The 24,865-nt window shown below is 42.4% G+C and overlaps 1 protein-coding gene across 3 annotated transcripts in view; it reads left to right on the top strand.

Annotated features, from left to right (window-relative positions):
• dennd1b (DENN/MADD domain containing 1B) overlaps positions 1 to 24,865 on the top strand; it is a 97,072-nt gene that overhangs the window by 46,130 nt on the left and 26,077 nt on the right. For 2 of the 3 annotated variants that reach the window (XM_076088246.1, XM_076088248.1), the window contains 7 exons: positions 233 to 313; positions 1,634 to 1,693; positions 5,759 to 5,812; positions 6,351 to 6,461; positions 13,998 to 14,098; positions 16,216 to 16,261; positions 17,816 to 17,917. In XM_076088246.1, coding sequence (XP_075944361.1) covers positions 233 to 313; positions 1,634 to 1,693; positions 5,759 to 5,812; positions 6,351 to 6,461; positions 13,998 to 14,098; positions 16,216 to 16,261; positions 17,816 to 17,917 — 555 coding nt within the window. The remainder of the gene's footprint in view (positions 1 to 232; positions 314 to 1,633; positions 1,694 to 5,758; positions 5,813 to 6,350; positions 6,462 to 13,997; positions 14,099 to 16,215; positions 16,262 to 17,815; positions 17,918 to 24,865) is intronic. The other variant, XM_076088247.1, reaches the window with a different exon arrangement.

Here is a 24,865-nt window from a genome sequence, read left to right as displayed (position 1 = left end):
CCGTCTTTTAACCTCACCATTGCTCGTTAAACATATGTCAGTCGGAAGTTTTGGAGCCCTTCAGGCCTCGCTGCAGGATTGCCCTCTGGTCTGCACCAGCGCCTGTCCCAGCGCCGTTGTTAAGATTGACACATAACATCGTGACATCAACAAAACAAGTAAATAAAATTCATGTGTCCCATGTTTTTATGTGTTATTTTTTTTTCTTTTGTTGTTTGTTTCTCTCCCCCAGGAAAATGACTTGAATGACATGCTGAATTCTCTCTATGATCTGCCTGTGCCAAAGCCCTTCACGCCAGTCAACCTGAGTGTGGTAGGTATAGATCTCATATTCCCCCTTATCAGAGGCAAGACAGCTGAGAGTCGAGCTGGAAAGAGGGAAAGGGGGACAGGTAGGTTACTGCAGTAGTGTGTTGCATCAGGAAGGAGACTGTAGAAAGGAAGAGGAGACGTTGGCTAAAGAAGTTAAAAGTAGAGCGAGAGACAATAAAGACAACAACAGGCAATAGGAAAAAAAAGTGGGGACAAAGGGAGGAATAATGAGAAATACAATGAAATTGACACAAAGACGAGAAGAGGAGACAAAGATGGCATAAAAACTGACTGAAAGAAAATAGGGCAGACAGGCAGAAACAGGGAGAGATCGAGTAAACAGAGGTTGAAATGGACGAGATAAATGAGGGAACAACAGAGCAGACAGAGAGGGGAGAGCAGGAGGAGGTTAAGATACACTCGGTAGGAACAGAGCGAGACACAGAGGGCCCCGGACTGACACTCTGTTTGGAAACAAGAAGTGGCGCTAACAGGTTTTTGTGTGATAAGCCAGAGCCGCACATGTTTAAACTGGACGGGTCCTTTCACAACTCGTCATGTCTCCTGCTTATCAAAAACTGAAATGGCTTAACGAGCCCGGGTCCCTCAAAGTCAGCCAGTGTTAGTGTTACCTCTGACACAATCTCTCCTTGTGCGTTTCCAGCTCCGACATAAAACACTCACTCTTGAGCAGAGTTCGCTCACATAAGCCTGGACTATACAGGGGGGGACTATATATACTGCTTAAACGCGTAATGTTTTGTTCACTAATGTCTTTATTTTCGAGTTGCTTAGACTCCGCACAGTAATGGGATCAAAAGAATTTCAGCGTTCGCCTTTGTCCTCGAGGACCTCTGCTCCTTTTTTTGGACCAATTAAAAAAAAAAGCAACTCTGGGTCTTTTCTGTGGCGTACGTCTCAGAAGGATACACATCTAATTACACAGATGACTCTACAACATAACAAGACTTTTATGAGATAATCAATATATCTATATGAAGGTTAACACGGCCAATTAATATTCCTTTTTCTTTGCGTCAGTTTTTTTCTTTTTTTATCAGCTGTATATGAACAGTGTGTGAACAAAATCTTTTCATCTGCATCTCGGAGCTTCATTGGAAAAGAAGCCCCGGAGAACAGAGGTGAAGGCTCCATGTCTTTTCTGGAGAAGCCACTAGTTTGATATTTAATTGATGAAGCCGAATTATTCCCTTAAAGATGTGTTTTTTTGTTTTATCATGGCAGCCAAGAAGAAGGATCATTGTCCCCTTTCATGTGTGAACCCTGTTTTGTTCTCTATCTCCCTCTCTCATTGTGCAAGAATGAGCAGTTGTATATTGCCACTGGGCAAGTACTGAGAGATCGGCGAAGCAAGGAGCCGGTGAGTGGAGGGGAATGAGTGAACGGCAGAAACGGGAGGAGGGAAGGAGGCTGCTGTGAAATATGAAACCGCTGCTGCACTAATCGCATGGGAGCAACGGCTTTCCAATTTGGCCAAATAAGCTGCGCTATCTTTTTTAAATATAACAAAAACAAACTATCCTGGGCCTTGGTGTATGTTTCTTCTTCTCTGGAAAACAATCAAACTTTGTAAATGATTAATGCCATTCCACACTGCGATATTCTCTCTCTGAATATCAAAAGTTTTTTTCCCCTCTTTATGTTTAAAGCAAAGGCAATTGTGCTCAAAAAGTCTCCTTGATGCCTTTCCAGTTAACCCACTTTCAATGTTTTTATACAAACATGTCTTTGAAAGAAAAAGAAAAATGCAGATAAGCAAGCAAAACAGCCAATGAAAGCCCGGGTTGTGTTGAGGAGCATGGCTTGTGATTATCACAGTGCCATGAAATGGTCGACCAACAGGGAAACATTATTTAGCGCACAGAAAAAGAGAGACGGAGAGATTTACAGTATACTTTAGTAACTATGTATGCTTATGGAGGGTTGTTCCGTGCCTCAGATGTCCCTGATCTTTGATTGGAGCATTCAGCTCAATGTAAAGTGAAAAATGGCTCAGCAGGTTAGGAATGAGGTGGAAGCAGAACTGCGCTCATCTGTACCTTCATTGTATACCAATGTAAGAGTGAGAGTTAATTAATAAGGTATTATAGGAATAACAGTCATTCAAATGTATATTTTTGTGATCTATTGTCTTCATTTAATAATTTTACAAAAACTAAGAAGTTCTTTAAGTGCCACTGGAAAGTGAAAATTCAGTGAGGTTCACTGTGAAACGTTTGACTTCATTCAAGTGTAAATCATTTAAAAGTTGTACACAAGTGTTTCTGTATAAGTTGCTATGTATTTGTGTTTTATAAAGTTGCCAGGAAAAATGTTGGCACCGTACGTTTCTGCAAACCACTGATGTGATGAATGTCTACGTTTTCTCCATTAGGTCAAAGCAAGCGACGTGGTACAACGAGCAACGCGCAGAGCAAGTGACGTAGTATTGTTAAGCGACCGTTATTGAAAGTTACGTAGTATAACTCTGAGTATAACAAGTGACAAAGTCCACTAAGGCCGGGCAGGAGTGATGCTGGATGGGTCAAACAAACACAAGACTTTAACCCCTTGTCACCGCTGTTCGTGTCCCTTGTGAAACCAAAAAATAAATGCTGACTTTACGATCTGGTGGATCACAGTACTACAGGACACGCTAACGACATGGCGCCCTCGAAATGGTCGCAGTTCAGTCACATTAAGGCACCAAAGCATTTAGGTTTAGGGAAACAACACTGTTTGGGTTAAATAAGTATGTTAATCCTGAGTAATCCTTTTTTTTGCGAACGAAGCAAAGTTGCCAGACCTCTCAAGAGTGTGTTGCTGAGACACAGAAAGGTCTCAAACTAAGTTCATTTTCTCTCAATTTGTCTGTCTGAAAAATGCCATTACTGAACTGTCTCTGCCTGAATCTAACCAATCGTTTCACTACGTTAACCACGAGTCAGTGAGCGTTTCTGTCAGCGTGATACGAGGCTGATATATGATATAAGATAAACATATTTATGAAATATAATTTTGGTTCAGAAACGTCAACTTTAAATTCATCTGTTGGTTTGCAGAAGTGTACAATGCGTACATTTATTATGACTGTGAGATAGAAGATGGCTGCAGTTACTGGTGTCGTAGCATTAAATCACAGTAAGCTAATAGCTGCAATGCTAACTTCTGCTACTACTACTTCTGCTTCGTACAGTATAAACACAAACAAACCACCAGCGTTTCCTTAAATAGAAAAAAAAATGTAGTGCAACGCATCAAAATTCACCAACATACAGTAGCTGTCATTAGAATAAGCACATTAAAAGCATTAATATTATTTAGCTTCTTCCCTTTTGCACATCCTTCCAGGGCAGAAAAACCTGGTAGTTTTGTTTCTGTCTTGCTACAGAACAACAGGTTGGCTTCTGTTTGAAATTTTTAATCTGCCAAAAATTCATATTTTTAACATAAAATGCACTTGTGTGTTTAATGTTTGTATGTAGCCTGCTGCTGTTGAAAACGGGAAACAGTGGAAGAGGGCATCTGCTCTAGTATAACCAATGCTTTCCTTGCATATGTTTTCCTCTTTTGTCTTTCACTGCCATGTAAACAATTATGTTTTGTTGTAGATACTCTGTTAAGGTGTAGTGGTAGCTGTCCATAATATGCATGCAAATATGGCCGCAGCAATTCAAACGTTTAAAGAAAGTCACTTGCCATAAAGAAGGGGGTGTAGCAGTTGCTTATGCTCAAAAACAATATCATTGCCTGTAAAAAAAAAACTCAAAAGACAAAGAATGTTTGCTGCATGTTTATCTCCTCTCAGCTTCGCTTGACTACAACAATCGTCCTCTGGGAATATGACTCTCGTTTACTCATGATAAATATTTTCACATTTTTCCAACTTAATGCACTTAGAGGTGAAACATTTTAGTTTGTTTTACATTCAACTGAATGGTCCAATGTCAACTGCAGACAAAGTTATGTGCTGCCATTGCTTTTTCTTCATCCTTACAGTCGGTCGATGTTTTCTCAAACACTGTCACTTAAGACTAATAAGCATCATTCTGTAATTCTCATGGTAATGGTATTATAAATCCCCTAATGAATAAATCATTTTGAGAGATTGTGTAGGTTGCCAGAAACAAAACTGACCAGCAGCACTTTATATAATAAATGTGCTCACGAAACATTGTAGTTCCTGGACATTGTTGAATCAGTTAGCGAACAATGTCATGACCTATAGGGTTAACCCAGCAGTGCTCAAAATAGCACAGAATCAAGTCCAATTGTCACGACCCTGCTCAGCACATTAAGCTAATATTCTTCCATTGTTGTGGGTTTTTTAAACTCCATATTTTTACTGTCTGACTGTGACGGGCTTTCACATCTTTCCTTCTTGGTGGTGACGCTTACGGTGGGTTGCTGATTCTGAATGACTCTTATGTTTGCACACTCTTAACTGTATTGTTATGTAATGCATTACTGTCATTTTGTCTTCTGTTTAAGGCGTTTATTTTTTTCCTATTTAGCATTTCTTCCCTTCAAAGCTCCTTTCAAAGTGCAGATTGTTTCCTAATCAGACGTAAGTCTCGGCTGCACTGCTGTTTTGCCACCAACTCTCAGGTGTTGGATGTCAGTCTTCCTGCCACAGGGGCCACACATCAGACAACACACTGACTGTGTGTGTAAGCCCATATTAGACATTATTTGTTCGATGATTTGCATCACAAATAAATAGTGGTCACAAGTTTAAACACTGAGAAGTCTTAGAAGATTAAATACATTTTAACATTTTAAATACGGTGCAAGTATCTACTGTAGGCGCTATATTTACATGATTTACATTTACAATTTAAGCGACTACCTGCAACAGATGGTAGAGTGAAGGCTTTGAGAAACGCAGGTGTAATAAGCATACAGGAGAGAGTGTGTGTGTGAGAAACACAACGGTGTGTTTCAGTTGATGCTTTGTCTACCTGTCTCCAAACACCACCTCTCTCAGGCCCCTTTTATCTGAACACTGAACCTGCCCTGCTCTCCCAAAGTGAGACAGGCAGCCCTGTGATCCTCTAAACAACCTGTGTGTGAGTGTCCCTGTGTATGTGTGTCTGTGTGGATGCACATGTGCACATACTGTTGTCTGTGTGTTGGTGCTCCCCAAGCCTTTTTAATGCTTAAATAAAGACTCAGTTTTCCACCGGAGACATCACCCCAGTCTGTGTCTATGGGGAGCTGAGCTGCTATTGAGCTTTCTCTGTTCTGCAGGCCTGATAAAAGCGTTGCCACAGTTCAGACACCAGCTCAGCAATTCATATAGACAGAGCTGAAGATGAGCCATAAATCATAGAACAAAGTGAACGGCCTTTCCTCCCCCCTATTCCCCTCATTCTTTTCTGTGTGAGTGGTATGCTTCACTGGTGACCTTCTCTCTTCTTTCTCCTGCGTGTTTGTGTTTTCGCAGCACTCCTACTTCATCGCCCCGGATATCAATGGACTGCCAACCATCCCTGAGAGCGTAAGTATTCAAGGAAAAAGAAAAGGAGTTGAAGAGAGATGCGTTTTCTTCTGGAAACATCTTCGCCTCTAATCGTTTTTTTAATCAGATACACTTGTCACCTTTTGAAATCATTGCATCATCCTTTTGTTTCAGTTGTATCTCCTGTGGTGCTTGTACTTTTAATGTCGGAGTTCAGTGATCGTCGTGGGCATTAGAGGATTCAAATTAAACACACCATCTTTTTTTATTATTATTTTGTATTCAAATTGTAGCTCAAGCACGGAGCATCCACAGTCTTTATGAGTTATCAATCTGACAAATTCAAGCAACATTGATTGACACTTTTTCGAACATTACTATTTACTGTATTTCTCTAACATTTTGCTGCAAAAAAACGTGCCGAGATTGCAGTCCAAGTTATTTTACAGCCAGTACTGTGTGTATCTCTTTTTTAGCACACTCTGGCGCTCTCACCGTCTGTAGCATTGACACTTTACTGTAAACAAGGACAGTTTGTTATGAACCTGCACATCCCTCTGTTCCTGTCTATCTCCAGAGGAACCTGACAGAGTACTTTGTGGCTGTGGATGTCAACAACATGCTCCAGCTCTACGCCAGTATGCTGCATGAACGGCGCATCATCATTACCTCAACCAAGCTTAGCACTGTGAGTCCATTCCTTCCAAGTCATTCTCTCAAGCTGCAGTCAGTTATCAGCTCTGCCCTGTCAGGCACAAGGTTAGAAAACAAATCCTGCAACCACATGAAGGACGAGTTTCCTAAACATTGCATTCAAGTTGAGGGGAAACTTTCAGTCCTAAAATGTCATGTTTTGTAATGTAGGGTTCATGTTGGCTATCTCACTTTGTTTTCTAATTTGCAGTCATGGAGAGTCACGGTTGCTATTTTTGGCTTCTTTACAAATTCAGAAACCGATGTGCCCTCTTAAAAAGAAGTATATCGCTCTAATGTTGGGACCGTTTCCGAGATTGAACATGATTCTCTTCATCAATAATCCAGCAGGATATCAAACCCTAATTAATATGATGAGAATATTTATCTGACATGGCTACGCTACATGTACAGATCTGTCTGCTGCCCCCCCCCCCCCCCCCCCCCCCACACACCCCCCTCTTTGCCCGGGCGTCCTGCGCTCAGACAGCCGCACTATCACCACGCTCTGACAAGCTGTGAAGTCCACACTAAAGCTGGATTATATCTGACTGTTTGTCTAAAAGCTGCAACATATTAACGGCCAAAAAGCCTTAAATTATCCGTTATTACATGTCTTAACTCTCTCACATAATTTAAAGTCCCTTCTTTCTGTCTGTATGAGGGAGGAGACCTCTCTGTGTCTTTCTTCCCCTCTTCCTCCCTCTGTTCCTCATTCCAACCCCCCCCCCCCCCCCCCCCCCTGTTATCTATGTGGCTGATGAGGCAGAGCCAAATGTTTATGACAGATGAGATGGGAGAGGGAAGTGATGTCATCCAAGTCCTCTCTGTATCTGTAGTGTAGCTGGTCCTGCCTTGGTATCTACAAGGCTGGAGAACACTGAACAGCCGGAGGGACCTGTGGGTGGTGATGGGTGCTGGAGGGAACGGTACCCAAGGTCTCCCATAGGATCTACACTCAGAAAGAGCTGTAAAAAATGACCCAGCCCTCAGAGAATATCACCTGTCTCCCCCCTCAGCTCCTCAGACCAGCAGCACTGCGCTCGGGGTCTAGGCTGCACACTGTGCTGTGACACCAGGGTTACACGATGTAAATTATCAGACTCAAGGGTGAAGGTGTTTTTCTTTTTATCAGGAAGAGGGGGTGGAGGCGATATTTGTCTGTGATTTATGGTTTTCTGCAGCTCGGAGACTAATCTTGGCTTGTTTTTTTTCACAAATTTATGTCGACAGGATTTTTTAAGAGCTTCCACGTCAGACCTTTACCCCTGTAAACCTTTTTTATCCTCCGCAATCCTTCATCCACTCATCTGTCTATCCATCCATCTTCCTCAGGGAAGAGGTGTTTTGGTTTGGTAGCGATACATGTCAGGCACTGCATTACAAAGGTATTTTCACATCTCCACTGGGATTACTAGCAGGACTGATGTTATTACTGCTCCTGTGATGCGTTATTTTTTGCTGTTGGGTAGAATGACCTCCTAGTTCTGCCATGATGCTGTAGGCCAGATATCTAAGTGTATACATGCTTAAGAGCAAAAAGCCCAGCTCATTATCTACACCACTGCCTTGTGATCAAATATCTGAAGATGGGAAATATATAATTAATGTCACAGTTTGTCAAAATGTTTGTGAAAGTGAGTGTTGGCAGTCACTGAATAGACAGGTAATGTTTCTCTAGTCTGCTTGCCACAGATAGAGGATGTATGAGAGAAGGTATTGTTAGTAACATCGTTAGTACCATCCAGCTGCTTTTCACCACCTCCGCCTGTCCAGCCTCTCAGCCGAGCAAAGAGAAAGTGGAAAGCGGGAGAGAAAGACACACAGACAGACACACAAAGATATACTGCATTTATTCTGCCTGCTCTAGGTGCTGCCTGTGTTAAAGCCCCCCGGTGAACCCAGTGTGTCAGTCTGCCGGTACATGGCCGGCGCGTCTCGCAAGCAGCCAACAGCAAAGGAATAAATCATGATCTTACAACAATGCGTCAGTTGACTTATTGCTGTTTCGTGACCGGAGGTGAATGGTACCACTGTTTTAAAAGGCTGGTCGGCGGTGGCGCTGGGGCGGGAGCCAGCCGAGCGTGCAGCCTTGTCATAGGGCCGTATAATAGGGCTGCATCGGCCCTTCCTCTAACTAGTCAGTTGGGAGGACCCCCACCACCATCGCCCCACCACCCTCCGTGTCTTTCATCTGCCGAGGCCCCCCAGCTCTCGAGCCCAGCCTCTGCCCTGCCTATCGCCCAAACTCACACAGCCCGGCCCCAGCACCGGCTGACAGCAGCCCTCTCATCAGCCTGTCAGGCCTATGCTAACAAGGAACTATCCATCCACCATGCCCTAGAGTGCCAGCTGTCTCTCTGTTTCCTGCCTTTTCCTCTGTTCTTCTTCTCCTCTCTTTCCATGACTTCTCTCCGTCTCTTTGCTTTCTCTCTATCTAAGTTATTCTTCCTCGCTGACATTATTATTTTCTGTCCATCTGTCTCTCACTCACCCTGGCTACACCTCTCTTTCTCTCTGACTTTGCCTCCCTCTTCCTGGGTGTCTTAATGCGTCTCTCTGTTGTGGGGCATCTGCAGAACATCGGGACATCCTTCTCCTCGATAGACTTATCTCAGGCCCATGCCATGTGTCTGACTTGTGCCGCTGTGTGCGTGTGCATGTGCATGCTGTGGGTGTTTGTGTCTCGTTCGCATGCATCTGTTTGTGTGTCTTCTGCGCTCACAGGTGTTTGTACCTTATGTCTTGTGTCGAGTCGGTGGCTGTGTGTGCATGTGTGGGAGGCCTGGCGTTAGCCGTTACCTGTGTCGTCCCGTGTGCCCTCTCTCTCTCTCCCTGTGCCACCTACTTGTTTGTGGCACACCTGCGTTGTGCCGGGCCTGACACCGGCGTTTGTCAACAGAGGGAGAAGCAGAGCGCGCGTAATTGGTGACTTACTCTGTGCAGGGGAGGGGAGGGGGGGAAGGCTAACACAGCGACAAACCAACAGGAGAAAGGAGGGATGGGTAGCAAATGGACAGAAGGCAGCAGGATGAGAGGAGGAAAACGGAATAAGGAATGAAGAAACGGGAATGGAAATGAGGCTGGGAAAGGAGAAGGAGAAGAGAGGATTGAATTTGGAGAGTGCGTAGGGACGGAGTTGGAAGGAAAGGCTAGTGGAGGGGAAATGAGTGTTTGAGGCTGGTGTGAAGAGGTCAAGAGCGACTCTGTTGATACCATTCCTCCTGTCAAATTGAATTACATTGCCTGCAGCAGCAGCTATTTGTCTCACACTCTGCGCTCGCTGTAATTTAACATGTGCGAAAGATTCCCTCATCTAAGAGTATCTAAGCAGAGGGAGCGAGCGTTGTTATGTCCTCAGTCCAGTAAAATCTCCATAACACTGCCGTTTAATATGAAATATATGCGAAAGAGGTGTATCTAGGCCCCCACGGTAGCAGTTTCTCCATATTCTGTCTGCGTTTCACTTCAACATGTCCAGTTGCTCAGGTAAAGAGGAATGGTGTAGGTGGAAGCTTACTGACAGTCTGCAGAGCTCAGAGTTGCAGTGTTGAGAAGATCTGAGGTCTCTGGTGGGTCCGGCTCTTTAGGGAAACATCCGTGTTGAAGAGTTGTGTATGAATATGGAGAGTTGTTGTTTCTGCTCACATGTCCTTTTTTTATTTTTTATTGCGTAAACGTGTGTGTCATAATTCAGCTTTTTTGTTAATTTCTTGCAGAAAATAAACGCATGAGCTGAATCCCTATTCCATACTACATACTACTTCTAAGCAGGGTGCAATGTGGTGTGTTCACTGTGCAGAAGTGATATAGTTCAGTAAATCAAACAAGTGTGCTTTAAAAACAGAACTGTACTGCTGATGGACATTATTTTCCCACAATGCAACTCACAGAGGAAATGGGGGAGCTGCTCACAGCTGGAAAGTATTAAAACAAATTGTAGATGGTGGTAAAACAGCTTTGTGAACACAGCAGAAAAGTTTACTGTCGAATGATTGAAAAACATTTTAATGTCTATTTGTGAAGTTTAATTGGTAGTGACATACCAAAGTCCCAGTGTGATTGACGTCACACACATTGTTTCATATCCTGATTATGTTTTTTTTTTTTTCATAATAACTGCAAATAACAGTATGCTGAGACATTGGGTAGTTCTTCCTGTATACTATTAGTATGTTGTATTGAATGGGACACAGCGATTGACTCACGCTCAGACCCCATTATTGACAAAACTGGTCGTGTGACCTCTTAGCTTAAGTTGATTGCTACCTACTTCAAAGTTGCATTGCAAATTCTATCTCTTCACTTCTCTCTTTCTTCTTCTCCCACTTTCACGTCATCCTCTCTCCCTCTCTCTTTTTTTGTCTCTCCTTCCTTTAGTCCCGTTGAATGGATCTTGGAAAACCAGTGTTAGTGTGGGTACTTTCTGTCTCAGCTACAGCGCACCAAAAAAAGCTCTCGGGGCAGAACCAAAGACCTTGACTGCTTTTTGAAGCAGGCTGTCGCTGTATAATCGGTTAGCTTCTCTCAGAGGAAGGGGGAAACACACACACACACCCCCACGCGCGCACACACACACACACAGTGTAAGAGGCAGGCAGCCCCTCATTACAGGGCAGAGCCCTGGTCCCTGAGGACTGGACCCAGCACCTAATCCTGTATTTGTTCTTGGGGACTGTATCTGTGATTCTCCATTGAATGGAATATTAAGCACCCAGGTCTTTTGTGGAGCGTGTAAGCCATTTGGCTCCACTCATCTATTATTTATCAGCCTGGCAAATATTTTATCAGCCTTAGCCTCTCATGACCCACTCTCATGTGAAGCCCCCCCTCTCTAAATGAAGAAAAAGAACGAGGGGTACGATTTCTCTTTTTTCCAGTTTAGATTCCTTTTTACTTTTTGCCTTGTTCGTTATAAAACCTGAACAAGGACACGGAGCTCTCTATTAAGCTGAATTAGAGAAGCAAATATGTGAACTATTCCTCTGGAGCTCCTTCCAAATGCCTTATCTCAGGCACACTGCCACCTCCATTGCTTTGTAGATAGCAAATAAAAGTAAACAGAAATCTAGATTTTGCCATATAAATCATTATCTTAGTATCAGTACCCCCCCCCCCCCCCCCCCCCCCCCCCCCCCCCCCCCACACACACACAGCCACCCAGCCTGAGAAGAAGAGAGGCAGAGAGAGAGAGACTCCTGTTTTCCCTTTCAACCTGAGAGTAAATCATGCCAGTTGGGGGGCTCACCTTGAGGCCTGGTGGAGATAATTGGAGTTGGTTAGCGAGGTGTTCTGTGCCATTACCTCCTGGTACCAGTGAATGACTGGGGCTTGTCTGCACTCCCAGAGGAGGAATACACTCGCCTGTTGGCGCTCCGCTCAGTGTGTGTATGTATATCCACAGCCGGATTGCTGACCTCTCTTCATCACAATTTAATGGCCCCTTACCGTCCTCGCTTTGGAAAAGGGAGAAGGGTGCGATGGTTTTGTTAGTAGCTCTTCCACCAAGTGCCTCACTTTCAGACATTAATATTCATAGCATTGATTTATTTTCAGAATTAGCAAAAAAACAAACTGTTTGCCAGGGAATTAATCCTGACAGGAGCGTGGCATTGTTGTTTTATTTGAAGACGGCATGCAGCGGGAATATGCATATGCAGATACACAGAGCAAGACACCAATTAAATGTTGATTAAGTCCTAACTATTGTGGGACTGGGTGCATGAGAGAAAAGCACAGAGACAATAAAAAAAAAAAAGATCATTGGCTCTTTTTTTTCAGCCGATATGAAAAATGAATGCAGTTAAAACAAACATGCAGGGAGGGATGCACATGGGCACACGCACACACAAACACACACTTTCTGTTTTAAGCCTTTCAGATGTCCGGTGTTGATATCCGGGGTGCATTCAGAGGGTGGGGCTCTCTTCCTCTTTCTCTGGCCGCGGTGGGTTTCAGTTGCCGATCTCATCCGCTTTTGGCCGGTCAATTGTGACACTGTGTATGTGTGAGTGAGCATGGGGTCTCCTGGTAGTTGTGCGTGTGTGTGTGTGTGTGTGTGTGTGTGATAGTGTGTGTCCGCTTCACACATTGACTGTGAAGCTGCAGCAGTATAACGGCGGCTGCTGCTCCGAGGGTCCCGGCGGTATTGGCCTAGCCCGCAGTCTCTCTTGGCTAACTCATGTTTCATTCTTTGGCAATTTGCCCTAATGAAGTCCCGCAGGAGCCCCTCAGACCTCTGTTCTCTTTCCATATTTAATCATGTTATTTTAATCTGGGGGATGAGCTAACGCCTCTTTCTCCTGCCGTGTGTGTGTGCGTGTGTGTGTGTGTGTGTGTGTGTGTGCGTGTGTGTGTTGCAGGTCATTACTATATCTGGGTTTTCATGAGACGGGATGTCAAGAGGGGGGTTCTGGTTTTAAGACAATGGGAGACAATGACTTTAATTTTATGTGTAATGTTTGTTTGACAATGTAGAGAGCTCCTTTGAAAAGGAATGCCATCTTCATGTGATTGCTTCTCATTATTTGTTGAAAAAGGGCTTATTTTCTCTTTAATTTGGTAGTCATACTAGTTGGTGTAATTCAGATTTTTTTATGATTACTGTCAGCACTGTTTTTGGGCTCCTTTTGTTGTTTTGTGCTGGTCGCAGCACAATTCTCACATTGACATTGAATTTAAAAGCAGTTAATTATGAGCACTGGGCTTGTGTTTGCTCTCATTTCTGTGTGCAAAAACAGGTTAGAATCTGTGCTTTGAATTCTTTTTTTTCTTTTTTTTTATTAAAATGTCTCAATGCCAATGTGCAAAAGCAGCAATATTATTGCAGTGATGACCCGCCACAAATGAATCAATATGGAGGAAACATTGGTTTCATGTTCCCTGTGTGTAAAGCATGTGTTGCCTTTTCTTCATGTCAGTCTTTTCAGTACTTTCCCTCTCACCTCCTCATCAATCTGCCTCTCCTCTGCTGTGTTTCTGTCATGTGTTTAAGACGAGGCTCCTATCAACTGGTTGATCTCCAGCTTTCAGTCTGTTCTTCTCTTCCTCCAACAATAGCTCGCAGGTCGTGTTCATCACAACAGCACCAGACATATGTCGGTGCACCACGTTTTTCTTTCCGAGTGCTTTTGTCTGTGAGCAAGATTAAAAGCTAACTCAATGAAATCAGACATATTTTAACACACAGCATCACCACAGCAACAACCTTGATCAGACCTCTATATTTGTAATAAACAGAATATTGTTCAGAATGAAATAGAGCTGCTGTTCTGTTCGATGGACGTTAGTTGTGTAGAAACTTACTTGAATAAGTTAAAGAAATGAACGCGAAAGAAAAGGAGACCAGCAGTATTTTTTTCAAATATATTTTCTACTATTTCTACTTCTTTCTGTGGGCTGAATCTTGAGGCTGACAAATAATTGAAATTACCAGTAAACATATAGCATAGAAATGTCTTTGCTTTTCTTAGTTTTAGCGTTGCCTTGGAAAGTTGTGTTGAGTATGTCTCGCTTCTTTCCCTCTCTGTAGTTAACTGCATGTGTCCACGGTGCAGCTGCTCTGCTCTTTCCTATGTACTGGCAGCACATCTTCATCCCTGTACTGCCCCCGCATCTTCTGGACTACTGCTGGTAAGGCTGACCACCTCTGAAACACACACACACATACAAGAAAACCATCAAGATCATCATAATACATGTTTACACCCCCATCTTTTCTCTTCTTCGTTCTCTCTTTTTCCAGCCACCCTCTAAATCACACACACACACACACACACACACACATGCACGCTCACACACATACCTGACAGTATAGACACGTAATCGCACATCACGCCGTGTGTGCTGGTCATGCACCGGGCTCTGTCGCTAAAACCTCGGTGTAAAAGTGCAGACACACACGCTCACACATTCTCCCGCCCGTTCTCCGAGTCGTTCTCCCGATTCCTCTCGGTGTGCGCCTTCTCCTGTGTGGCCCCTCGACATAACGAACGACCCGGATCACCTTGCTCCATATTTCATGCCAGTGCTGGCGCCTAACTCGCATCATCGTAAGCCTCACAGGGGTTCATTACCACCCATCCAACTCAAATCCAAGTAATCTGAATGGACTCTATTGGAGAGCATCAGCTCATTTACAAATCTACATGTGTTCATATCAACTTCAGATATGTACATGTAAGAAAAGAGTGGGAAAGGAAGCTTTTGTCGAATCAGTGCCGATAGCACATACGGTACAGTGCTGTAACCATGAGGGACACGTCAGCTTCAAAAAGCTATTCATCACTGACAGTAAAATGTGATTTTCAACACTCTGTGAAGACTCATCGTTATCTTATTTAATCACAGGGGTGTCCTCCGTGCACTGATTAGATAACTCGATTATATTAGATGCTGTGCATGTGTGTGCGTGCGTGTGTGAATGTTGAAAGCCAGTACATTCATGAAACAGAAGACAGCAGCGGCTAAAGTTCAGAGCTACAGGCCTGCTGTTTGTTTTGCTGTTGCTTTAAGTTGATTACAAGCCTGTGGCCTCTGAATCATTCTGGCCAGGACGACGCTGACCCAAAGCTATCCGATTAGTGCCTCCTCTGGAAACCTCATCATAAAAATGGTTTCTATTATTTCACTGTTTTTGTTGATTGTATTGGTCTCGGTGAATGGGAAACGTACTCTATGATTCAGTCTTTCCTTGCCACCAACTTTCAATCTGGAGACAAATGTCACATAAAACAAGAATTACATGATAATAAGCATGAAAAGCATATTTTTAGAGTAAAATGAAAACATTTCACACTTCCACCCTTTAGCTTTTGAGACAGAGTTCCTAGTCTGTCTTTACTTTCTGAATCCAGCATCTTGTTAGAAACCTTATGACATGTCATGCAAAAGCATTTTTGACGTTACTGTTAAGATTATTTTTTATCATTCTAATAAATAGTGCTAGGAATAAGAGTTTTAGCATGAGAATAACGTTTGTGTGTAAATGAAAGCTTACTGATAGCTGAGGGTGAACGTTTTAGACAGAATTTACAAAACCTTTTTAAGCAACAAGTTAATGCTTGAAAATCCAAAATATTCAGAGTCAGAATGAAGGAGAAACTTGTTTGCTCTTTTTTCTGGTAACTTTTTTAAATTAGTAGCACTACATACATTTACTTGTCCTGCCACGCACGCACGCACGCACACACACACACACACACACCTAATCTAATTGTTTCCCAATTTGAGACGCATGTTATTTCTTGGGGAAGTGATTTTGAAGTCTGATTTTTAGTCAGCGGCTGTGATATGATTGAGAACAACATATGGACGATAATCAGTTTTGCTGCCTATGTTACGATTATGTTATCTCATGCGAGGTTAGTTAGTTTCAATGCATCCAGTGCACAACTGTTGCATTCTAGTAGTTTCACATTATTTCCAGCAGTTGATGAAATATGATATTTGATACATTTTATATAAATACATTTTACTTAAGAAATAGTTTCGGCTTGTATTCTTAGCTTTTGATCATTCATTTATTCCAGTTCATCTCTTGATGAATAACTAAAGATTAATCAGATTTCAACATATTGATTAAGTACAATCTGTTGATCAAACAATATCCTCAACATTCAGTGTTTACTTTTCAGATGGGCGGGTGAAATGTGCTGTACTAGCGTAGCCTCTATACATGTTTCCTCACTGCACGTACCCATCTGATGTTGGTATTGCTCACAGCTTTGTTTTCCTCTCTCCATCCACAGTGCCCCCATGCCATATTTTGTGGGTGTTCATCTCAGTCTGCTGGAGGTACGTTAGTTAATCTCTGGGTATGTGTATGCATATGAATGTGCATGTGTTTAAATGTACATCATTATACTGTGTGTGCATATTTATATATGTTGCTGCAAATTGATGTATATTTTGAAAACTGTACTGTGTATGAAATGTTAAATGATGATCTTTTTCTATTTTGGATTTTCTTAAAAAGAACAACCAAATAGCATTAGGAATTATGCCGTAAATGTGTATAGTCAAGTCCTCTTATTCCCTCTGTACAGTATGTATGGTCAGTTGTATAATGCTGCACCTCGTTCGGTGAATTGTGCTCTTAATTTTGGTATAAAATATTTCTTTAAGGCAATTTTTGTCATCTGCAACACATTGAATCAAAAAAGTGACAGATTGTTTTTTCCCTCTTTATCTCCCTGTCTTGCTTGTGTGCATTCTTAACCAGGAGTACAAAAGACAGAGAGAGGAAGGCAGAAAAAGCATCTGCGAACAAAGAGCTTTTCTCCTTCATTGCTAAACCCTGTGTGTTGGTTGGGGGGCAAGCCTTCACCAGCACTGCTGTTGTGTGTGAATGCATGTTGCAAGCGTGTGTGTGTGTGTGTGTGTGTGCGTGTGTAAATTGTGCAAATGCATATGTTGTAATGCATATATATTTGTGTATGTGTGTGTGTGTGATATTTGTCTGACAGTTGCAGCAGTGGCAGTATTTATCACACTCTGCATCCGTGACAGACCCCCTTTCCGCCACTACATAATTAGTCCAGATCAGCATGTGAGCCTCCACTGCACAGGCTGTCACAAAAGTGACAAACTAGAAATTCACACACTATGCTACCTCCCCCCCCCCCCCACCACCCACACCTGCCTGCATCCTGCGCCACACTGAAATAATAGCTGAATTTGTCGCCATCAGAATGCACGCAGCACAGCACAGCATCACTGTGTTGTTGTTGATGCATGAGGTTTTGGTGCTGTGGAAAATGTTTGCGCAATCCAAATGTTTCCTCTCAGTGCCATTCTACATTTTGTTAGAGCGTGTGTGTGTGTGTGAGTGTGTGTGTTACAATAAAGATGTCCTAATATATTTTTTTTCCTTCGCGCCATATTTCATCGTTAATCGTAAAGGAGTGTGATGACAGTGTGGTTTTAAATGTGACCGCTGTGCTTTCTCCTTCCTGGGGCTTCAGTACGGAGAAGACTTTGTCTGCTACCAAACACACCTGGGCCACACTTCTTCCTTTTTTTTTGAGTAATTAACCAAACTATATTCTCAGGTTCTTTGTTAATTAAAATATGTAAAACATACATGATTCTACCAATTTTCAATAGTTACCACAATATATTGATATGAAATGCTAGATTGTAAATAAATAATGATTCAATTCCATTATGTAAAAAAATATTTTTTATATTGTCAATAATATATAAACACTTCTGAATGCAAAATTGGACATGTCGTAATAATATTTAGTGTTGGAGATTTGTTCCATATTGCGAGATGATGCGAGTTGTTTTAGTTGCTGTGGCGGCGTGTGCACTGTTGCTGATGACACTGGACATTTCCTCCTTTAGAGAGTACGCAGTCGATCACTGGAGGATGTGGTTATTCTGAATGTGGACACAAACACCCTGGAGAGTCCCTTTGATGACCTGCACAACCTGCCCAGTGACGTGGTGAGACACACACGCACACGCACACACACGCACACGCACACACCTTCCGGAGCTTCTCAACCTTTATTGTCTCATTACGCATGACACACAGAAGGTTCATTTTTCCTCTTTCACATCGAGACTCACGCCCGTGTGCACACGCAAACAGAGAAACACACACAGACAAACACATACACATGCAGAAACTTGTCAAAGTACAGCTCTGTCCCCTCCCCGCATCATTAATGACTGCAGTACTGGCTCCTCAGATTGTGGCTGTCTAAAGTAAACTCCCGTCGCGTCGTATGACGCTTGAAGGCAAACAGCATTCCCCGACCATCAGAGGCTTGTGGGAAAATGTGCAACTCCCTTCCCTTCATCTCCATCCATTCTAATCATTATTTCACAAAGTCTTGCATTTCTGCCTGCCCACTGGCACGTTTCTGAGAGCGGGAGATAGGAGGAGGGAACAAGGCAGAGAAGAGAAAAGAAAAGGCAGAGATGGGTGATTTTCTAGGGGGAGATAGTGGGAAGAAGGGGGCCAATTACCAGTGTGGGCAGTGAAGCCACCTGCCAGTGCATCGTCTCTTTAATTAATGGAGCACTGACGCCGGTCAGTGCTCCAGGAAGCATCGCCACGATGTGCGGGTCACTCGCACATTTACACACACACACATTCTCTCATATGCACACACAAACACAGAGAACGACACACAAGGTTGTCTTCCCCGTCTTTGTCGAAGGAATTTATTTGTTTCGCTGCTTTTATGGATGTATATATTACAGCCCCTCTGTGAGGCCCCCCGCTGAGGCTGCGGACTCACTTTTATCTGCACTGCTAACAGTATATTCTCAGGTTACACCGCCTACCGGACTCCTGTCCTACCCGCAATATATAATTCAATCCACTGCCCAATAGACTCCAGACCCTGTCACACTCCCACACTTCTCTGGTTCTCCTGATTTAGCACCGCTGCTCAGCCTAGTACGGCTGCTAGTGTGTATTAATGCCTCCTCACAACCTGCAATGATGCGATCTTTCCCTACATTTTATACAATTTCCTGCCTACTCTTTTTAGCCTGTTTGCCTGCCTTCCTTATCGCCTGCCTTGCTGCCTGGCTGCTCGAGTTTCATGACACCTGTCTGCCTTCTTGTCTCTCGCTCACAGTACTTACCACCAGCCTGGACGCTTCTTGCGCCCGCTGTTTGCTTCTCCTGCTCCTTTGCCTGTCTGTCTGTCTGTCTGTCTGGCTGCAGCGCCTTCTTCTCACTTCCTGCCTGCTTGCTTTTCTGCACCCAGGGACTCGAGCCCTGAATTAAATTGCAAAGTGAGTTTGTCATAAAAAGGAGTCAGGGCTTTTGAAAAGCGACAGAAGCGGTGAGAAAAGCCTTTGTCTTTGCCGTGTGATAAATTAAGTGGCAGACTCTGAGCCTTTTTGCTTTGATCCCCTACTCACCATTTTTCCTTACTAATGACAGAACATAGCCCACATATCATGTCAAATTACACCACCTGAAACGAAAACCACACTGGCATTAATATATTTATTGCAACAAATGGTTGTTGTTTTTATTCCGATTCATTTTTTTTATTTTTTTCCTCCCTGTCTCCTCTCATCTTTTCACCGGGGCTCGTAGATTAATAAGGAAGCGAGCAGGTACTAATTGAGTGGAATTCCAGGTCTCTTGTTAGTTTGCTTGTTCGTGATGAGGACATGCCACATGGCATTTGATGTTTGTGTATACACACGAGGAGATGTTTGAGGCATTGTTCAGTTTGTCAAAGAGGCCTGCAATTTTGATTAATGCCGAGCGATTCTGTGCCTGGGCTGAGCTGCTGCGCGTTGTTTTCGAAGCTATTAAAACACTCTTCATTTCTCTCTAATTCTCACTGTAACACTGGCTACTTAACACTCAGGCTTTATGCAGTGTGAAACTGAAGCCCTGAGACCAATGAAGTAATGATTATTCTCACTTTAAAAAGCCCAGCATCACTTTGCATGAATATATAAAGCATGAAATGGATTAAAAGGTGAAGGCCACAGGCAGTTTTTGTCCGTCTTTCAAGTCGAACTAAAAGTGAAAACAAAGCACTCTGATATAGATTCAAGCAAACCTTTAGAGATCCGTTTAATTATGGCAATGCAGGCTGTGTGAGCACATGTGGACTCCATTAAGTGGCTCGGCTGACCAGTGGCCGAGCTGTTAGCAGGTTCAGAGTTCACAGTTGTCCTGAATTAGCCGCCTTCTTTCAGACAGGACCCCTGCACCGGCTCCACTAGGGCCCGCCCCTTAATGGTCTTTTCCCGCAACTTCACACATAATATTTTAGATTTATTGACTATTACAAATGCTACCATGCCAGTAGCGGTTCCGTTTAGCAGAAAAGGGAAAGATCTGAATAGCAGAGTAATTGGTAACGGGTCAAAAAAAGGATGCAACAGTCTTTTGAGAATAACGATTGACATTTTTAAATTGGAAATGTCATATGAATCAAACGTTCAGCATTAATTGATCTTTTGTTCTGGATTCGTCTTTTTAAAGCATGTTTTGACAGCGGCATTAAAATCAATCTCTTTATTTTTTTCTTAACCTGTACAATTTGTTTTGTATTTATTGAAAGTCAATCTAAGCATTTCCTATATTAACCGGTATATTTACGTATCTTGGTATAAAGAATAATGCAGATCAAGGAACTATTTTTTTTCATCTGTGCTTTTCTGTTAGAGCTATTTTGTTATTACGCTAGTTATTTTAGATATTATTAGAGAAATATATTCCTTTTAAATTTATTTTACGTAGTGTATATTTAGCTGGATTTTGCATATTTTAAGATTGCCTAAGTTGAACTGAAAGTTTCAATAGTTTTTACACATTAATAAATCATATTAATCTCAGAGAGAATGCTCGTGTCAGTAAAATCAATGTGTTGACAAGCACACTGAAAAGAAATATTCAATAAAAAACATTTTTTTCCCTGGAAGATCAAGGTATTTTTGTTTCTCTTTCTGAGATCCACAGTTCCTCTTCCACACAGACATGGTGCTGATAAAGTTATAATTGGCTTTTGGTTGGTGGAGCTGTTTACCGCGCTAGTCATTAAAAGTATCCAAGAATAGCGAATTAGGAGTCTGTTAATTCTGAAAACAAACAGTGTGTGACTGAATCCGATTTTTATTTGATCCCGGCAATTGATCTCAAACCAATGACGGGAATATTTTTTCATGTATTATTCTTTCTGTGCCACATATTCAAGGTGAGGTGCTACAATGCAGCTTACATCTTTATTTTCAGATGCTCTCTTTCACATCACAGCCTAATTCCTTCTATTATCCTCCTCTCTGCCTCTCGCTACTTTGCTGACACCGTGTACCCATACATTCCTGGCCTTCATACATTTGATCATTTGTATTCCCAATCAAGGGGGAGATTTAAAGCATACACTCCTACTTCCTGTATTTCAAGCCTGCATTTGGAGGTTTACAAATGAATGAGGGGGTTGAGGTTGTGTCTGCGCGCCTCTCCTGAGATCACCTGGCACACTTAATCAAACATTGCGGCTTTAATTTGGTGTTCAGTTTCCGATGCTCCCAGAAAACAACATCTACATCATCATCTACAACAGAGTACAGCCGACAGCAGGCAAACACTCGCAGATGCACCGACACACACACACACACACACACACACACACACACACAGGGACACCTACACATTTTTCGGCCAGGAATGTTCATCAATGACATTCAGATCTAGTTCAGCAGTAAACTTTTGCTACTCACAGATTTTTGGTACGTCCACCAGATTGTCCTATTTTCATTTTAGATACAGCCATGTGTTTTTCATTTCATTGGTTGTCTTCCCAGTATAGCGGAGCCACCTACAGTAAAGCGCCTCACATGCTGCACTAACTAGACGTTAGCTCAGTGCTGGGAACGCGGCTGCTCCACCTCAGATACATACTGTACTTTACCAGAACCAGTCCTGCTGTCATTATCAACAGATAATGGCAAGATCCAAAGTAGTTTTGTTGTTGCTATTGAATGTTGATATGTGCTCATTTGAGACATTATTTTACAGGTTATGATTGTTTTAGACGGCGCTGAACTGTGCATACACTCTCTCTGCAGTGTTACAGCCCCCCATTTAATCATGTGGAGTTTGAAAGCCGCACTTCATTTTCACATGCTCGTTCTGCCGGCGGTTCACTCTGGATTAGGAGTCAAAAAGAGAGAGCAGCATCACCCACTGCGTTAGTTATTGAAGTGAGAGATGACATTTAGCTGTAGTTAATTATGTATGCAAAACTCAGCCGCTCAGCTGCTATAAGAGGTCAGCTTGACAAAGTAACCCCACACCGGGGAGAGTCTCATGGCAATGAGATAGCCCTATTAAAACACACACACACACACAATTTTTTCTCCCCCTTCCTTTCTCACTCTTTTTCATTTCGCTTGACTAACTTATTGTGTTGCATGTACTTAACAGAAGATCAACATAGTGAACGACTAAGAATTATATGTCTCACGGCGTGCCTTAATAGTTTGTCTATTTCAGTCTTTTTTTCGTTTTTAAATATTTATTTTATCACATAATTTTGCTAATTTAGTATTCATAATATTTTCTATCATACCAAAGACTAGAAGTTAGTGGTCTTATGTGTTAGTTATGAGAGATTGTAGTAAACTCCACCCCATTAACTTAAGTAATATCCCCATTATTGAGCAATTTACTGCAAGACTGAAAATAGATTAGATAATAGAATAAAAAAAAAATCATTGAATAACTAATGTTTCTTTTGAATTGAACGAATGCATTTCATAGATTGCAAGCTATATGCTCATTGTGCACAAGTATGTGTGTGCATGAATGAGAGTATTTGCCGGTTCTCTGTGTGTCTTTGTTCAGATTTGTGTGTGTGTGTGTGTGTGTGTGTACAGTTCAGACTGCAGCACATCAAAAGAAAGTGGGAGATTTTCATAACTATTTTTTTTCTTTGTAGTTCTTTAATTGCGTCCCCATGGCTTTCTTTCCCTGGACAGAATCTTAAACAAAACATTCTTTTTTTGTGAGAAGAAAACCCAACTTTTTATTTATTTATTTTTCTAACAACAGACAAGTGTCAGGGTCGTTATTTAGGAGGGTTTTTTATGCTCTAGTGAAGATTTAGAGGAAAATTCTAAATATATTTTCAGAGTTTTGTGAGTAACTTTTTTTCTCTCTCTCTTATTTACCTGTTTCTCATTTACTCACTAGTAAATATAATATTGTCAGCCATGGCTGTTGTTTTTTGTCATGTTTTTTGTTTTGTGTTGTTAACTGTAAGTGAAAGTTAACAATATGTCCAGATATTAATTAACAGCAATGACCATCATATGCCGTGTGGTCTGACTGACTATATGAGCAGATAGAGCTTGTTGTTCTGCGGAACATGAAGTGATTACAGAATATGCTCAGGTTGTATGCTATTATCAGGTTGAGTGTCAGAATAGGCAGTAGAAGTCGTAGGCTACTTCATCTCTTACAGAGACAGTCAGAGGTGTTTTTTTTTTTTTGTCAAGTAAAATAATTTTTGATGATACCGCTGTAGGTGACACCAGGCACCGCGTGTGGCCATGTGTACACATGCATGGACTCACACGTTCACACAGATGCCTGGTGTCACCTACAGCGGTATCATCCCGTACAGTCAGGCAGGGATCATCATTGCACCTGCTAATTACCATCTCCAGCTGGAGAGTTAAATGGAGATCTGTTCTATGTCTGACCTCTGACCCCATGCTCTTTATGTGACGCATTTCAAAACCCTGTTTGGGGCTGGCTGGGCTGGGTCTTAATGAGGCCCCATGTCTGCCCTCTGTGGGCTGTGCGCCTTGGATGCCCCACTTTCATCCCCGACCATCTTCTCTTGATGTAAATTGAAAAGATCACAGCTATGGGGAGAGGACCTGTACTGGAAAGGCCTCTCTGCATAGATTATGAATATCATAACTCAACAGTTTTTTTTTTTTTTTTTCTCCCTCTCCCCCAACCACCCACTCCCCTCTCTCCTCCTGCCGCCCCTTCCCTGTACAATGCTACAGTTCTAATTGGACCCAATGGGGGACTCTCTGCCTTTGATCTCATCACCGCCACTGTGACTTTACACTAAAAAATGTCACTGCCAAATAGGGTTATCACCTGTAGAGCCTGGCCTTCCTCTGATGCCGGTACGCATCTCGTTAGCTTCACTCAAACTGTAGAAGTTAATTAGTTTGACAGAACCATTACTGTGGAGGCATACCTGATGATTGTGGTATATACGCCATATTCAATATCCAATTACTAAACACACATTATTTTTTTGCGTCTATGTGAAGGAGCGCCCCGATAGACTGTGCTTTGTTTCTCTATTAGCAAAAATGATATTCTGGTATTTGCCATGCACTCTTATGTTATATGTGACAATTTAATTTATTACCACATGTGATGAAAGAAGAATATCTTCATCATCATGCCTCGTCTTACTTGTGAATAAGTGTGAAACTTTGAACTTATCACTTTATCACCCATTTTTCTCCGGCTAACAAAACACAAGTGATTGTGTCCCCACCTCATTAAAAAGTGTTTGCCGCTGCAGTGCTCTCACCCGTTCAAAGCTGCTGTACAGAACTCTGTGTGCAGAGTAAACTCCGCTGCTATCCCGTCTTCTCTGACAGTCTTCGGGGTATGCCTCCCCCACTTAGACTGACATTGTGTTCGCTTTGATTCTCCCCCCCCCCCCCCCCCCGAAAAAAAAGACAGTTTAATGATTTGCGAGGATGGAAAAAAAAGAAAATCAGTGAAAACGCACATTAACATGAAATATTAATTCCAAAAAGGGCTTTACATAAACATAAAAGCATTTAGCACAATGAGTGAATATGGAGATGACACTTGTTAATTTAACCGTGATAAACTTCCTGTTTGATGCCTGCGAGCATTTGCAA

This window comes from Anarhichas minor, unplaced genomic scaffold, assembly GCF_050575085.1.
Source record: "Anarhichas minor isolate MPS153535 unplaced genomic scaffold, ASM5057508v1 ptg000010l, whole genome shotgun sequence".
Classification (NCBI taxonomy): Eukaryota; Metazoa; Chordata; class Actinopteri; order Perciformes; family Anarhichadidae; genus Anarhichas; species Anarhichas minor.
Note: the sequence above shows the minus strand (reverse complement) of the source record. Positions and strands in the feature narration are given on the sequence as shown.